Below are 16,809 nucleotides of genomic sequence, written 5' to 3' on the forward strand. Positions count from 1 at the left end.
AGGTGTATCTCCCCAGCCATGTGCAGCTGGGGTTGGCTGGGGAGCTGAGGTGCCCCTTTTTGCTTTCAGTGAGCAGCCTTTCTCCCACTCACAGGGCCGTTGGGCAAACTGTTCGCACCCTGCCCGGCTTCGCTCTCCTGGGCACACAAGGCCAGCTGCTCATCTCATTCTTTCTTGACTTTTTGAGACAGATTTTCATAGCCAAGAGTTTCCTCTCGAACCTGACCTAGGGCTGGGTTACAGGTGTTACATCATGCCTGGTTTGTGCAGAACTAAGAATCAAACCTGGAGATTCCCTGCAAGTTGGCAAGCCCTCTGACTTCCATCTCTCGTTCACCCCTTGAGTACTTAGAAGTGTAGGCCCCTGATTTGAAGAGCCAGGCCAGTCTAGTCCTTTATTTATCTGATGCCTCAGTACCTCACCGTGGCATCCTTCCCTGCAGATCTGCTGGATCCTGATCACACTGGTGCCAAGAAAAAGTCACCTGAGCCTGTCAACACTGCAATTGAACGAGTACAAGGAGCTTTGGAGAAGTTTTTATTGTTTAAAAATCATAATTGAAGCTTCAAAAACATACAACCCAACATGTCCCAACTCCAGACCCTAGTCCACACCCTAATCCGCGGCTCTGTCGTCCCCTCCTGCTGCCCACACCACCATTAGGCAGGGCTCTGCTCCAGGAGACTGCCACCCGCTCTCCTAGCCAGTTTATTGCCACCAGCTACAGAGAGGCATGGTAGCAAGAGGGGATAGTTGGCTCCCAGCATCTCTGACCCCTGCACATGTGCAGTCTGTGAGCTGTGTGTGGGAAAAGGAGGCCAGGTTCCCGGCAGAGGACCCCTGAGTGAAAAGACAAAGGCCAGTCTCCACTCAGCCCACCCCTCCCCAAGCCCTGGCTCAAGGGAAGCTGTCGTCATCATCCTCCGCCATCTCCTTGGCAAACTCCAAGTCCTGCTGCTCCCGCTCACGCCGTTCCTGTGGAGAAAGGGGCTGCCGGCTTTACCCAAGGGAGGGGCTGCCCTGCCCTGCCCTGCCCTCCAAATCCTTCCCTGCTTTCCTTTGAGAAGGTCCACCCTTCATTCTCGCTCACCTCTGCCGACTCCAGGTCCTTGTTGTAGGATTTGGGAGGAAACCGCATGGCCTGAAAACAGCAGGTGGAGAGAGAAGCAGGAATCACTGGCATGCACACTGCCTGCTTCAGACACCAACATCTGAACACGGTGGGCCATGGCCACCTTCCTGTCCAGGTGGGAAGTTATCTATGGATGCATGCAAGGTATGTATGTATGTATGCATGTATGTATGTATGTATCTCTCTCTCTAAAGGCTGGCTGGCCTCAACCTCAGAGATCTACCTGCCTCTACCTCTCTTTAGTGCCGAGACTAAAGGTGTGCACCACCACGCCAGTTTACTTTTTTTTTTTAAATATTTATTATGTATACAATATTCTGTCTGCGTGTATGCCTGAAGGCCAGAAGAGAGCACCAGGTCTCATTACAGATGGTTGTGAGCCACCTTTGGAAGAGCAGGCAATGCTCTTAACCTCTGAGCCATCTCTCCAGCCCCACCACACCAGTTTAAAACTGAATTCTACCAGATGTCAAAGGTGAGGCATAAAGGGCTTCCCACATCTGCACAGCACACTTAGTCAGATTTGAACGGTGACAGTAACACCCTGGTTCCTGGGTGAGGAGGAAGACCAACCAAGTCAGTGTCTAGGTACAGAGGGGTTAGAACCTTCCACGGAACTAAATGCTGCCCCATGGTTTATACAGGTTAGCCTGGCCAAGTGCTCCATGGTGTGCAGTGATAGTCTCAGTAGTCAATCCCTGAAGAAGGCTGGCCAGGCAGCAATTGACCATGTTTCACAGGCAGAGGCAGGGGCTATGGAGCCTTGGCTGAGCCCTCTGTCCTACAGCCCTGCTGCACATCAGTGATTTTCAGACGCAGGCTAGGAACTGGGTACTAGTCAAGTACTAGGCTTCCCTGAGGAGTCTGGGGGAGGGAGGGTCATAAATGGCAGCTAGCCCAGTCAGTAGCCAAGGGCGGCTCACCTTGACAGACATGTTGTGGATGTCCAGGCAGAAGGAGATGCGCTGGTGGAAGGCTAGCTGGGGTTCCCGGGTAGAGTAGATATCAGTCATCTCTTTGGATTGAACGTAGCCCTTCTCGTGATTGATGCTGGCCTCAATCACACCATCCCGGATAGCCTGCAGGCTCCCAGAGGGAGGAAAGGTCACCTCCTGCTAGGTCACCTCTTGCGCTGTTCTAGTCCTCTATCCTAACACTCAAGCCCAGACTCATTTTCTTCCTGGCAACCTCCCGGCTTTGCTACAGTTACTGGCATTTCCTGATGACACTGGTTATTGCCATACCCTCTGGCGAATTCTCTTCCACTCCTGCCCCCTGTGTAAGAGGCAGGAAGGGCACATCCCACCTTGGCGACAATGAACTCTGCATCCTCTGAACTATCCAGCTGCAGCTTCTGGGCAATGTCCGCCAGGGAGATGCGGGAATAGGAGAGGCTGATCATGCGCACACCTGCGGGGGGGAGCAATGGGTGGGCAGGTGGCAGGATGGGTTACCATCCACCTACCCGCAAGACTGCCCGTGCCAGGAAGAAAGTCCACCTGCACCTGTGCAGACCCCAACCACACCTGTCTTAATCACATTGTGTCGCAGTCGGATAATTAGGGTGTAGGTCCCGTCTGTTTGAAACTTCTCTCCAAACTGATCCAGGACTTGGTTGAACTTGGCAAGATTTCCTGTCCTAACAGCTGTAAGGAAACAGGAGCGCCTTAGTTGATGTAAATGGGCACATTCACCAGGCCCCAGGGCAGGGCTCTGGGAGGGCAGCCCTTACCTTGGGTGAGAAGGAAGTAGGGCATGAGAGAGCGCTTGAGGGAGGGCTGGCGGAACTGCAGGCGGTCTGGGATCTCCCCCAGCAGGAGCTCCACCACAATCAGAAGCTTGTGCACCTGCGAGGGGTGTGACAGGGAGCTCAGTGGACAGGAAGCATGTAGATGGGGAAATGAATGGGGCAGAGAGGGCAGAAGTGTGATGCACACAGTCAGGTGTATCTTTATTCCTGGAAAATGTCCAAAAATGGAATCTGATCATATTCATCCTCCATTCCCTTCCCCTAATTCCTCTCAGATCTACTTCCAAAGTTTGTCTTTTAAGTTTTGGTGTTTTTTTTTTTTTTTTTTTTTTTTTTGAGACAGGGTTTCACTGTTTAGCTCTGGCTCTCCTGGAACTAGCTCTGTAGACCAGGCTGGCCTCAATCTTACAGAGATCCACCTGCTTCTGCTTCCCAATGCTGGGATTAAAGATGTGCACCAACAGCACCTGGTTATCTTTTTTTTTTATTATTATTTATTTATTATGTATACAATCTTCTGTCTGTGTGTATGCCTGCAGGCCAGAAGAGGGCACCAGACCCCATTACAGATGGTTGTGAGACACCATGTGGTTGCTGGGAATTGAACTCAGGACCTTTGGAAGAGCAGGCAATGCTCTTAACCTCTGAGCCATCTCTCCAGCCCCCGGTTATCTTTTAAGGTTTACGGTAGAGAAGCAGCTGCATTAACGGGTGCTAACTAGCCCTTATCTACTCCTGAAGAGAACGATTGTCCCCATTTACCAGCAGTACCAGCACCCAACAGTTCCAGTGCACACTCTGGGGCACTGTGACACCCATCGTTAATCCCAGCATTTGGGGGGCAGAAGCTAGCTTCATCCACACAGAGAGTTCCAGGCCAACCAGGGCTAAATAGTGAGACTCTGTTGAGAGAGTGTGTGTGTTAGAGAGAAAGAAACTTCTTTGTAAACAGGGTCTTGCTACACAGTCCCAGTTGGCTCAAACCTGCAGTGCTCTTGCTGCTCTTCCCAAGTGCCTGAGCATACAGCTGCACCTTCCAGCCCAGCTGCAACCTATATTTTAGTTTTGAAAGGGGCAGAGCGGGGGACAGACCCTCTCCTTAAACACACACATCCCAGGCTTTCTCATCAACCTAACACTGGTCAAAGACCCCAGGCCAACTCTTAGCACCATCCTGCCCCAGATGCTACCGTGAGGAGCCATGAACCCTTACATCTTGTTTGAGATACCAGACTTTCCGACGGGGTTCCACCAGCATGTGACACACTATTGCACTACCTGTAGCTGTCATGATTTTTATTATCTGAGGCACGCTCTTACAATACGTAGTTCAGGTTGGCCTCAAACCTGCTACCTTCCTGTGTCAGTCTCCTAATTACCTGGATTACTGTGTGACTTGGCGATTTTCAAAAGAAACTTTAGCATGTGACTTATAGTGTGAGCAACATTCCAGGCTGCTCATGTGTCTGGAAATTCCTTTGTGTGAAAATTCTAATATTCCAAAAACCAGTTCAAATTTAAGATTTCTTATTCTTTAAAACCAAGTGAGCCTAGTCCGAATGGAATGCCATGCCCTCTGCCACTGCCCCTGCTCACTCACTGACAAGGGGACAATGGAGGCTGGTGCCATGCTGCGGCAGGAACACAGGCCTATACCTGGAAGAACTGGGTCCCAAAACTGGGCTCTGATACTTTACATAGGCCCATGGTCCTTGGAGGCAACATTCTCTCTCCCTGAACACCAAGGCCGATCCAGAGGCCTTTCGTGTCTGAAGGCATGAAGTGGCACAGGAGCCTTCAGCTTTGTGAATTATGAGACTGTCTGGATTTCCAGGCCACAGACAACACTCATCAAGGCAGGCACTTAAGGGTTCAGGTAAAAGCCTGGCATTCTCAACACGAGCCAGGCCATGCCTAGAATAACTGCTCAGAGTGCTGGGGAATCAGGAACGTTCCAAACCCATCTCAGCATGGGCAGCCGCAGAGGAGCTGAAGTGCCACTGGCTGCTCCGGCACTCACAGCTGGGGCAGCTGCAGGGATAAGGGTCAGGAAGTGCAAGCTCTAGCATAGGGAAGCAGACCTAAGGGTACCAGATAAGCAAGAGAGGGAGGGCAAGGAGGTTGGCTGACCGTCTGTTTGAAGCCAACAGCTGTGTGCTGTGGGGCCTTGCGCAGGGCATTGGTCATCGTCCTCCGGGCTTCAGAGTACTCCAGCTGGATAGCTTTGATTCGGCCTGGACAGGAGAGGAGAGTGGGTCAGAAGAGTGTGTGGGGATGAGTGGGGGGTGGCTCAGCCTTAAATCCCAGCATTGAGGGAGGCAGAGGCATGCGGATCTCTGAGTTTGAGGCCAGCCTGGTCTACAAAGCAAGTTCTAGGACAGCCAGGAAAACCCTATCTTAAAAAACCAACCAAACAAAGCCGGGTGGTGGTGGCGCACGCCTTTAATCCCAGCACTCGGGAGGCAGAGGCAGGCGGATCTCTGTGAGTTCGAGACCAGCCTGGTCTACAAGAGCTAGTTCCAGGACAGGCTCCACAGCTACAGAGAAACCCTGTCTCGAAAAACCAAACCAAACAAAACAAAAAAAACCCCAACCAAACAAACAAACAAAAAGTCAACATCATTCACCATGAACACTTGGCTTTAGAACAGTCTAAGCTCTTGCTTGCCTGATGATTTGTGGAGTAGCCCATGTGGAGGCCTTGACTGTGCTAATCAACCAAGCTTTACCCGATCCCTCATGGCTGTGCCAAATGCCCAACCCTGAAAAGTCTGCATCAAGGAGCCTGAGCCACCTCCTGCTTTGTGGGTGGGGACCCCTGCTTACCTGTGTAGTAGAGGTACCTGGCCCACTCGTTGTTGTTAGCCTGTTCGGGGAAGACAGACTTGGACACTAGTTTCTCAGCCTGGTCATACAGGCTGTAATGTAGGTAATTCCGAAGCAAGAGGTTCAATAGGGTAGCCTGTCCGTCCGCATCATGCCGGAGGGTGGCTGTCCGGAGCCGGGCATGCAAGAAACTTTGAGAAGGAAAGCAAAGGGGTGTCAAACCCTCAAACCATGTCAGATGTGGTGGGTCACATCTTTGATCTCAGTCCTTGGGAGGTAGAAGCAGGTGGGTTTTCTGTGAGTTGAGGTCAGCCTGATCTACTTGTCTAATTCCAGGACAGCCAGGGCTACAGAGTCCCTGTCTCAAAGCCGAACAACACAGAGTCTCAAAACACAGCTCTGCACTGCCTGGTTCACCACCCGTCACTCTGGTCGGCACTCATCTAGAAGCACCATCCCAGAGAGGACAGCACCTGAGCTTTACAGCGGGACAGATGGGGAAGAAGCTAAGGAGAAACTTGGGGAAGAGCAGCAGGCAGGCAGGAGGCAAGAGGGGACTGGCTTCTTTCCTTTCGTCCCTTGGTTGTGAGCCCGAGCCTTTGGCAGCTGAGCTGTCTCTCTAGCCCCAGTTTTCCATTTTCTTTTTTAAAATATTTATTTATTTATTTGTTTATTTATTTATTTATGATGTGTACAATATTCTGTGTGTATGCCTGAAGGCCAGAAGAGGGCACCAGACCCCATTACAGATGGTTGTGAGCCACCATGTGGTTGCTGGGAATTGAACTCAGGACCTTTGGAAGAGCAGGCAATGCTCTTAACCTCTGAGCCATCTCTCCAGCCCTCCATTTTCTATCACACTTAAATGTGTGCACTCGAGTGCCAGCGTGTACACAGGGCACAGGACAACTTCCAGGGGTTGCTTCTCTCATTCCACAACCTGGGTCCTGGGGATCAAATTCAGGTTCTCCAGCTTGACAGCAGGTATTTTTACCTACTGAACCATCAATATGGTTGAATTTCTTTTTAATTATTACATTAAAAATTGTGTATGGGTGAGTGTGCACTGGCACAGCTATGGAGGTCAGAGGCCAACTTTAGGGAACCAGCTTTATCCTTCTATTCTGTGGATCTCAGGGACAGAGCTCGGTTGCTGGACTTTTACACACTGAACGGTTTCACCAGCCGCGATGGATTCTAAACAGTACTGAGAGGTTACAGGGAAGGACAGACTGAGGAGGTTGTCTAGTCTGCCCAAGGAAGGACAGGAGGCAGCATGCTGGCAGAGAGGAGAGATGAATCAAGGAAGAAAGAGGAGAGTCAGTTCAGTTCTCAGAAATGCCATGAGGGCTCTGGCTTTTCTAAAGGGCTGGAGCTGGGGTGGCAAAGCAGGTTTTGAACAGAAAACCAAAATATTTCTAGCATGTCCTTTCACCCCTCACTCCTTAGCTGTGGGCTGACAAAAAAGCCAGGGGCAGTTTGTTAAAGCCCAGAGGTTATCTCCACCGCTTACCCAGAATCTCAACTCCCCCTCTTAGGGCATGTTAGCTATTACCTGTTGGATATCTGTGGTGGTCTGAACAAGAATGTCCCCACAGGCCCATATATTTGAATGTTTAGTCACCAAAGAGTGGCACTATTTAGAAAACTTAGAAGGGTTAGGAGGTGTGGCCTTGTTGGAGTAGGTGTGGTCTTGTAGGTGGAAGTGTGCAACCAAGGTTCCAAAGACCCAAGCATCCAAGCACTCAGGAGGCAGAGACAGGAAGATCCCTGCATTTGAGGCCAGTCTGGTCTACAGAACGAGTGCCAGGACAGCCAGGGCTACACAGAGAAACCCTCAAATAAGAATGCAGCTCTCAGGGGCTGGAGAGATGGCTCAGCGGTTAAGAGCATTGCCTGCTCTTCCAAAGGTCCTGAGTTCAATTCCCAGCAACCACATGGTGGCTTACAACCGTCTGAAATGAGGTCTGGTGCCCTCTTCTGGCCTTTAGGCATACACGCAGAAAGAATATTGTATACATAATAAATAAATAATTTAAAAAAAAAAAAAAAAAAGAATGCAGCTCTCAGGTACTGTTCCAGAGCCATGCATGGGGTCATAACAACAACAAACTAACCCTTATGAGTTGCCTTGGTTACGGTGTTTCTTCACTGCAACAGAGCAGTGACTGAGACAGGACCTCACACCCACTAGTCCCTCAACTGTGTAGTAGTGATGACCTTGGCTCTCGTACCTGCGCACCACATCCAGCTTGTCCAGGAACTCATAGACCCGGGCATGGTAATAGTAACACTTTGCAGCTACGAGGTCCAGGGCTCGGCGGTTCTGAGTGCTGATCTTCTGCATCAGGTCATCAGAGATTTTCTGGGCCTGGTGGGTGGAGGGCACAAAAGAGAACCAGTGGTAATTCCTCCAAAGGTCAAAGAGGAAATATCATGAGCCAGCAATTCTGCTCCTAAATGTATATCCAAGAGAACTGTTAACAGTTACACACAAAAGTCTATAAACAAATACTATTACCCGCATCATTTAAAATAACCCAAGGATTTCTTGGTAGCTGAAGAACACTTAGAAAACCAAGTGTGGGGCTGGAGAGATGGCTCAGCGGTTAAGGGCACTGCCTGCTCTTCCAGAGGTCCTGAGTTCAATTCCCAGCAACCACATGGTGGCTGACAGCCATCTATAATGAGATCTGGTGCCCCCTTCTGGTGTGCAGGCCTTCATGGAAGGAATGTTGTATACATAATAAATAAATAAATCTTTTAAAAACAAAAACAAAAAACAAGTGTGGTGCTGCATGCATATAATTCTAGTGCTCGGGAGGAAGATCCAGTGTGAGGCTAGGCTGGGCTAGAGACATGAAACTAAACCAAAACTCATAATAAGCGCAGAAAGGCATATCCACTGGAATATGCCACAAAAATGTGATCCTCCAGGAGGGCTGCAGCAAGTCTCAGGCCAGCCCAGATTAGAGAGCAAGACACTGAAACAAAATAAAACAAAAACGACAGGCTAGGGTACGGCGTGGTGGGACAATGCTTGCCTAGCAGTAGCACAAATGACACCCTAACTTCCACCTTCAGTTGAAAGTGTAGAATGATGTGCTCACTGATGCACGCTATGCCATTACCCACTGCAAAATCTTTAAACTTTGTGTCAAGAAGCAAATCTTCCAGAGACAGAAAGCCCATTGGTGGTTTGTGGTAAAGAGGGTGGCATTTGTGCTGGAGCAAGGAACATGCCCTTGGTGTTAGTGCTGATGGCTGTAGAGCCTTCTGTGTAGACAGAAAAACCACCCAACTGTCCACAGAAACAAACAACAAACAAACAAGCAGGAGTTATAAAGTCTTGTGCGCTGGCATCCATGTGGGTGCTGGGTGTCGACCCTGGGTCCTCTTCAACAGTATCAGCTGAACCATCTATCCAGCCTTACAGAGTTGGCTTTTTTTTAAAATGTAATTTTGAAAAATTACTTTTATTTGAGTGTGCATATGCCTCCTATCAATCCTTCTGTCTCGGCCTCCTGAGTGCTTAGGTAATAGACATGCCCCATGCATGGTTAGCTGTCATTTCTTTTTCTTTTCTTGGTTTTTCTAGACAGGGCTTCTCTGTGTAGCCCTGGCTGTCCTTGAACTCAGATATTTGCCTGCCTCTGCCTCCTGAGTGCTGGGATTTAAGGTGTGTGCCACTACCAACTGGTTACTATTTCTTAAAGATGTACCCAAGTTTACTCTGTGCATATGTGAGGCAGGGTCTCACTACGCAGCCCACACTGGCCCTGAACTCCTATTCTGTCTCAACCTCTGAGCAATGGGGTTGTAGGTGTGCACTGCCATGCCTGGCTTGGGGAGGCGGGATGAGAGGCAGTTCCCAGTGATCCCCTCTACTTCTGCACTGGAGATAACCTCCCCGGAGCATCCTGGGTACCTCTTTGTAGCGTTTGCTGTTCATTAGGAAGATGACCATGAGCAGCTGGAGATAGGCCTCCACTTCGGGGAGGAGAGGGGCTGATGCAGCTTTTCCTGTACGCGGACGGAACTGTAGATCGGCTTCTGTGTCCATGGGCTAGGAGAGGACAGAATTACCATGGAGAAGTGCAGCAAAACCAAGCAACAAGAATTCCCTGGGCACTCACTGTGTGTTTCGACACACACTTACTGAGTGCCCACTATGCACAAAGAAATTTTCCAGGTGCTGAGAATATGAGATTAAAGACAGTCCCTTTTTTTGGAGCGTCAAGGAGGCTGACGACAGAACAAAGATTTCTGTAATCTCACAAAAAGCTTAACTTAAGAACAAAGCGACCACACCTGAGACCACTGCGAATCCTACCCAACACCCTTAAAGCTAGCCCACTCACTTCTTCTAGGAAGGGTAGCAAGAAGTCTCGAGTGGCATTATTGGAGGTGAAGAAGCCATGCACGGCCTTATACAGAACATAGTGGTTGAGGCGGCGTGACGTGGACGGCAGCATCCGCAGCGCCCTCAGCACAAACCGAGGCTCCTTGCCCGAGACAGCCTTCTCGAGCTGCTTCACGTGCTCCTTGATGTCTGCAGAGGACCAGAGAGAGAAGTTACTGCAATTCCGCCTGTCCCTTACCACTCTGGGGCAGCAGTTACCTGGAGCGTCTTACAAAGGGGGCAGTACGCATATTTACGCCTTTGGGCCTAAAAGAATTATGCAGTATTTATGACACAATCCACCGATTTTCAGACATAACCGGAAACAAGGAAAAATACAATTGGGGCAGGGGATAGGGTAGGCATAGCAGAAAGGCACAGAAAAGAAAACAGTTGAGAAACAAAGCAGAAGAAATACATGGAGATTTATCAGAGCTCAAAATAGGGAAAGACTTTGTAAAGAACGGAAAAATCTCAGACAGACACACAGGACTGATGAGTGTGTCTGTCTACACTACAAAAAACCCTTTTGAATAACCACGTCAACAAGAGAAAAATACGTGCAACAAATGGCCAGGTTTATATTTCACTTCACAAGGAACTTACAGAACTGATTAAGAGAAACTATGGGGGTTAGAGAGATGGTTCAGCGGTTAAGAGCACCGGCTGCTCTTCCAGGGTCCCAGGTTCAGTTCCCAGCACCCACATGGTATCTCACAACTGTCTGTAACTCCAGTTCCAGAGGATCTGACACCATCACACAGATATACACGCAGGCAAAACACCAATGTACATAAAGTAAATAAATAGATCTTTAAAAAAGAGAGAGGGAGGTCAGGTGGTGGTGGCACACGCTTTTAATCCCAGCAGAGGCAGGCAGATCTCTGAATTCAAGGCCAGCCTGGTCTACACAGCAAGTTCCAAGACAGCCCCCCCCCACAAAAAAAAAAGAGAAAGAGGGAGAAAGATACTACTGGTCATAACTTCAAAACAAAAGTGGACTTGGACAAAAAGCAGAGGACGGCAAACACAAAAGACACGAAGGTTGTATTTGGCAGTATGCAAATACCTGAAAACAGACTTTTTTTTTGGGTTTTCAAGACAGGGTTTCTCTGTAGCTTTGGAGCCTGTCCTGGAACTAGCTCTTGTAGACCAGGCTGGCCTCGAACTCACAGAGATCCACCTGCCTCTGCCTCCTGAGTGCTGGGATTAAAGGGTGCGCCACTGCCCAACAGAGACACTTTTATACTACTAAATTAGCAGTATTTTTAAATGGAATGGAAACATAAACAGTAAAGAGAAAAGAACATTTATAATGTAAATCAGATTTTCAGGACAACATAAAAAGCTTTAGAAACGGGGCTGAAGCGATGGTTCAGTGGTTAAGTGCACTGCGCTCTTCCTCTGGAGGAGTAGCACCCACTTGGTGGCTCACGTCCATCCACAACTAGAGTTCTGGGAGTCAGACGTCCTCTTCTGACCTTTGTGGACACTGCACACAGGTGGTACACTTACAACCACCCAGGTAAAACACACATACACACAAACACAAATTTAAATTTAGACATGTTTACCCTTTTTGACTTAGACATATAAATTCTGGGAAGCTACATTTAAGTAGTTATAAAAGTCGATTAAAAGTTTAGGTATGGAGATGATGATTGCAAAACTACTTAAAAGAGCAAGAACCATGAAAAACTTTAACTGTGCAGTCAAGGGGCAGTTTCTTAGTGACATCCCCTCACTGGGTGCTTGTGATACCAATGACCACAAACGGCAGCAGCTCCTGCTTACGGAGGGTTTGCCATGTATTTACTATGTGCTAGGCGCAATTCATGCATTCTACGAAAAGACATAAAATCTTTACATACTAATATCTTGAGTCTAACTGTGTACTGCAGCGATTTCAATGATAGAACAGCTTGAAAACATGTTAACCATGCTCAAATTTTTCCCCATTACTTTAGAATTCCCAAGCTTCAAATTTTCTGCAGTGAATACAAACCACAATGAAATGTACATACACTCTCGGGCGATGCTGAGTGACAGCTCTGCCAGTGGCTACTTTCATTTCAGGTAAAAATCTTTACTGGACACAGATACTGTTGCCAAGTTTTTAAGTGGGAGTTGATGCAGTCCACACACACACACACACACACACACACACAGAAGTACCACTCAAGGCATAATGTGGCTTATCTCCGCGTTTTAAAGTGGTTTCTCATGCAGTTAAGCAAAACGAGAGAGAGAAAAAATTCTAGTAAGGAGCCTGTCCCACTTGAGCCAGAACTTGAGGAACTACTCCGGATCTCGGTGAGAAGTCTCACCTCACCCACTTCAAACATGGACAGGATGGACTAAGTGGGAAAAGTAAAATAGCAACTTAATAGAGACAAGAGGATAGGAACCCGAGAACTGGCATCTGGAAGAAAAAAGTTTGGTGGCTTTATAGGAGTTGAGGCCACAGGTAAGCACTATAAATAAACAAGAAGACAAACTCAGGAGTGGAAGTGTGGATGTGCTTGAACTCTTTAGGAGTGGAGGGGGAGTAAGAACCTCAAAAGAGAGGAAAAGAGCAACGGGACAGTTTAGATACCTCAATTACAGAAGGAAGGAAGCAAGACAAGGTAGAAATGGCTTTCCTAAGGAGTTCGCTAAAGGAAACCCTCTATAAACGCTCAGCTAAGGGGCCAGTGAACTACTATCCTGGCCTCTTTAGACACAAATACAAACGCTGATTTCTAGGGATCAGCAACGTTTCGGAGGTGCTAGAATCGGTTGGATGGGGTGTACATGGAGTAAATCAGTGGGAAGGACTGAAGAAAAGCCTCGGTGAGACCAAGATGCAAGAGGAAGTAGGAGGAAGGCAGTCCGCAGCCTGGAGAACAGGTTCAGTCGCCGGCTGGGGTCGAGAGCCGCAGGGTGGTGGGACGGGCACTTCCGACCCCGGCTCCATAGACCGAGGTAGGTGGAGGCTGCGCTGAGGTCCCAGGGAGAAGTCGCAGCACCGTGGCCGCTGTCACCCGTGATCGCGGCACGTCCCGGACGCGGGCTCCCGTACCTTCCAAGGTGACAGTGTCCAGCTCTCGCTGGGAGTGCTCGGTCGTGGCTGCCTTGCCGTCTCCCTCCCCCGTTGAGCCGCTCCCTGCTGCTGCCTCCTCTTTCATCTCCACATCCTGGGGGGCCGGCGGCGGCGGTTCTTGTTCCCCTCCCGGCGGCGGCTTTGCCTTGTCGGCGCCTCGGCGCCGCGCCGAGCCCTCCTGCTTCATGGCGCCCGGGGTCGTGGCCTGGTCCGGGGACCGAGGCAGGGGCCTCGCCTAAACCCTCACACCAGAGACCAGGCACAGAGCCGGGCCTGCACACCAGCGCGCGCTCGCGTCGGGCCGCACGATGACCGAGCAGCTGCAAACTCCTTCCCGGCGCTGGGGCTTCTGGGAAATGCCAGGCCCGGCGAGAGGATGGCCGAGTCCAGGAGGGGAGAGAAATCAACAGCCGAGGTGCACGATGAAGGCGGATCTTCCAGGAAGGGGGAGGAGTCCGCAAGAATTTGTGGGGCTTAAGAGTGGTGATTTTATTTTCCTCTGGAGTGCGTATCTCCGGATGTCCGCGAGAGGTCCCCCTTAGGCTCCAACCTGGGCTACCACAGACTCTAAGACGTAAGTGGATAGGACCTATCCGAGCGCAGATCCTGATGACATCACAAGTTGCCGGGCTTTTTTTTTTTTTTTCTTCTTTCTCTTCCCCGCCTGGCAAACTCTCCCAGTTTGCGCAGGTCAGGTCCTCTGTGAAATCCGTCAGGCTCGCGCTCTCAACGCACGCCAGGTGCTTCCAGCGCCGGGAAGAAAAGAGCCTGTGTGCTTGTAGCTAGGCTGTTAGATTGAACTGAGCTCTACCCCTTGGCATCCGAACTTCCTTGTCAAATTTTTGTATAGTGCTGAATATAAGGTAGACCATCTCTGCAGCCTGAGGGTATGTTGGGGTAGGGTGTATTTGTGTAGAATTAGTCAAATTTAATAACAGGAGGCCACATAGTATACAGCTAAGGACCAATATGTAGAGGATTGTTGCAAAACCTAGATCAAGTAAGGCTCATTCCTTTAACCCCAGCCCTCTGGAGGCAGAGGCAGGCTGATCTCTGTAAGTTCGAGGCCAGCCTGGTCTACAGAGCAAGTTCCAGGACAGGCTCCAAAGCTACAAAGAAACCCTGTCTCGAAAAATAGAACAAAACAAAAGTAGGGCCAGATGTAGTGCCATCGTTAATCTCAGCACTAGGGAAGAGGATCTACATAGCAAATTCCAAAAAGGAAGAAGGAGAGGGAGGGGGAGGAGGTGGAGGAGAAGGAGGAGGAGGCGGAAAAAGAAAGGAAAAAAAAATAATATGGGCCCACAAGGATAAAGGACCTTGTTGCCAAGTGAGGAGACATGAAGACATGAGCTCAATCCCTAGGTTCCATGGTAGAACAAGAGAAGAGTCCCACAGGTTGTACTCTGACCTCCACAAGCATGCCTTCACAGCACGCCCCCAAAAATAAATGAGAAAGAGAGAATGTAATGTACCCAGACAAGCACCATGTTCCACTTCAGTAATCCCAGTAAGGAAAAACAATTGTCATTACTTGGAGGTTAGCCTGGGCTACATAGTTTCAGGAAAGCCTGAGCTACAGTGTGACAGCCTGCTGCCTCCTCAAACACAAAACAACCGAATGAGCAAGGTGAGTTAGCAGATAAAGTCATTGCCACAAGAGAGGGTGAGGAAAAAGTTGACACTCTACATGTTCTGCTTTGGGACCCGGTGTGCTGTGGGGAGGGAAGGAAGAGGCTCTAAGGGAGCAGTTTGCGGAGGCCTGTGAATGGGGAGCAGAATGATGTCCTTCGTGGGGTGCACAGATGGAAGAAGACTGGACCAGAAAGCCTTCCCATCGGCACAAAACAAAACTCCAGCATGGAAACTTGATCTCCTCTATAAACAGAGCTGGGACTGGCTCAGCACAGGCTCGAACAGGGATTCAGAAGACACAGAATGTGTCTCTCATATTCCAAATCCTCAGGACGTCTATGTTTGTTTTGGTTTTTCGAGATAGGGTTTCTCTGTAGCTTTAGAGCCTGTCCTGGACCTAGCTTTGTGGACCAGGCTGGCCTCGAACTCACAGAGATCCGCCTGCCTCTGCCTCCCAAGTGCTGAAATTAAAGGCATGTGCCACCACCGCCCAGCGTTGTTTGGTTTTTGAGACTCACTCTGTAGCCCTGGCTGGCTTGTAACTCATAGAGCTTCACCCGCTGTCTCCAGAGCACCGGAATAAAAGGCAACTAGATCCTTCCCTGCCCCATCACACCTGGCAGCTGCATATATTTTAAAAACTTCATTCATGTGGTTAGTTGGGGGCCACTCTTCTCACGTATGTGAGGGAGTCAGAGGACATCCCCTTCCCACCATGTGGGGCCTGGCAGTTGAAGTCAGGTCGTGAGACTTGGCAGCAAGTGCTGCTGAACCACCTTGCTGGTGTCCCTACTTATCACTTGTATGATTTTTATTCTATGTGGCAAATAATTCTCAGTACTAGGCAGCCACTCGGCAAACAGAAATGTGTGCTCCAGTTCTAGGGCGCACACCTGGACCTGTTCTCCCAAGCTGTCCTTCCACCGTCCCCCCTCAGTGCTGGGGGACAGAGAACAGAGCTTTCTAATGAGCACAGGGATAAACTTACTAAAGACCCTCAGGACACCCTGGACTTCAGGTGGCGGGAATGGCGAAGGGAGAAAGCAGACCAGCTTTGTCGTTCATCCTTCCAATCACGGAAGTTACCTTGCTGGCTGCTAGTTAAGATGTCTAGCTCGCCTCTGTGAAGTTTACATCACAGGGAACAAATGAATAAGTCAGCAGAGAAGACTGCAGTAGAACCCGAGGGCTTCCAAAGATGCCAGGAGCGGGGGAGGAGGGCTAACCGTGAAGCTTTTGGCAGCTAGTCGTGATGAGTCTTGCTGCGGAGGAACTGGCCTGGGCAAGGAGGTCGGTAAGAAGTGGGAGATTCTGACTCCAGGGGCCTTGGAGATATAGTCTACTCATAAAAATGCTTGAAAAGAGATTGATGTGTATAATACGTGTGGGTGTGGGCGTAGGTGTGGCTCGGAATGCTGGGGAAATGACTCAGAAGTTAAGAGCGCTGACTGCTCTTCCAGAGGACCTGGGTTTGAGCCCAGCTCCCACACGGTGGTTCACAGCTGTCCATACTCCGGTTCCCTCCAGGGATCCAGCCTTCTCTTCTGGCATGTGAGAGCACCAGGCATGCAAGTGGTACACATATGTACATGCAGGCAAAATACCCATACATGTAAGAGGGAAGGGGAGATGGAGATACTGGTGGGTTGGTGAGATGGTTTTGCTCAATGCCAAGCCTGACGACTGATCCAATTCTTGGATCCTACATGATGGGAAGAGAGAACCAACTCCCAGAAGTTGTCCTCTGACCCAGACAAGCATGGCATGGCACAAAGCAACCCCCATAAATAAGTGCAAATACACAAGACTGGTGACAGATGTTCGAAGCCCACTTTAGGCGGAAGGCGATAGGAACCCAGAAATTTGATGAGATTAAAATATATTGGCCAAGCCTATCTGTATTATTTCCTCCCACACCCATCCTGAATTGAGGCTGAAAACAAAACAAAAAGCAGAAAGAAAGCAAGTATCATTTAACGCG

At 49.5% G+C, this 16,809-nt stretch overlaps 1 protein-coding gene across 1 annotated transcript; it reads right to left on the reverse strand.

Annotated features, from left to right (window-relative positions):
- Positions 1 to 525: 525 nt before the first annotated feature.
- Psmd3 (proteasome 26S subunit, non-ATPase 3) lies at positions 526 to 13,544 on the reverse strand. Its single transcript, XM_075990818.1, has 12 exons — positions 13,173 to 13,544; positions 10,071 to 10,261; positions 9,638 to 9,775; positions 7,944 to 8,080; positions 5,710 to 5,900; positions 5,014 to 5,117; positions 2,866 to 2,980; positions 2,660 to 2,779; positions 2,440 to 2,543; positions 2,057 to 2,212; positions 1,092 to 1,142; positions 526 to 976 (listed from the first exon to the last, which is right to left on the reverse strand). The coding sequence occupies exons 1-12, from the start codon at positions 13,378 to 13,380 to the stop codon at positions 899 to 901; spliced, it is 1,593 nt and encodes a 530-aa protein (XP_075846933.1). The 5' UTR covers positions 13,381 to 13,544; the 3' UTR covers positions 526 to 898.
- Between the last annotated feature and the right edge of the window lie 3,265 nt (positions 13,545 to 16,809).

Source organism: Microtus pennsylvanicus, chromosome 11, assembly GCF_037038515.1.
Source record: "Microtus pennsylvanicus isolate mMicPen1 chromosome 11, mMicPen1.hap1, whole genome shotgun sequence".
NCBI classification, from domain to species: domain Eukaryota; kingdom Metazoa; phylum Chordata; class Mammalia; order Rodentia; family Cricetidae; genus Microtus; species Microtus pennsylvanicus.

Excerpts from the sequence above, each read along its gene's own strand:
- Psmd3 (XM_075990818.1), bottom strand. The coding sequence starts at position 13,380 with ATGAAGCAGGAGGGCTCGGCGCGGCGCCGAGGCGCCGACAAGGCAAAG. Across the intron at positions 9,776-10,070 it reads TGCTACCCTTCCTAGAAGAA|CCCATGGACACAGAAGCCGA; the intron begins GTGAGTGGGCTA and ends GTCCTCTCCTAG. Across the intron at positions 8,081-9,637 it reads ACAGCAAACGCTACAAAGAG|GCCCAGAAAATCTCTGATGA; the intron begins GTACCCAGGATG and ends TCCACCCACCAG.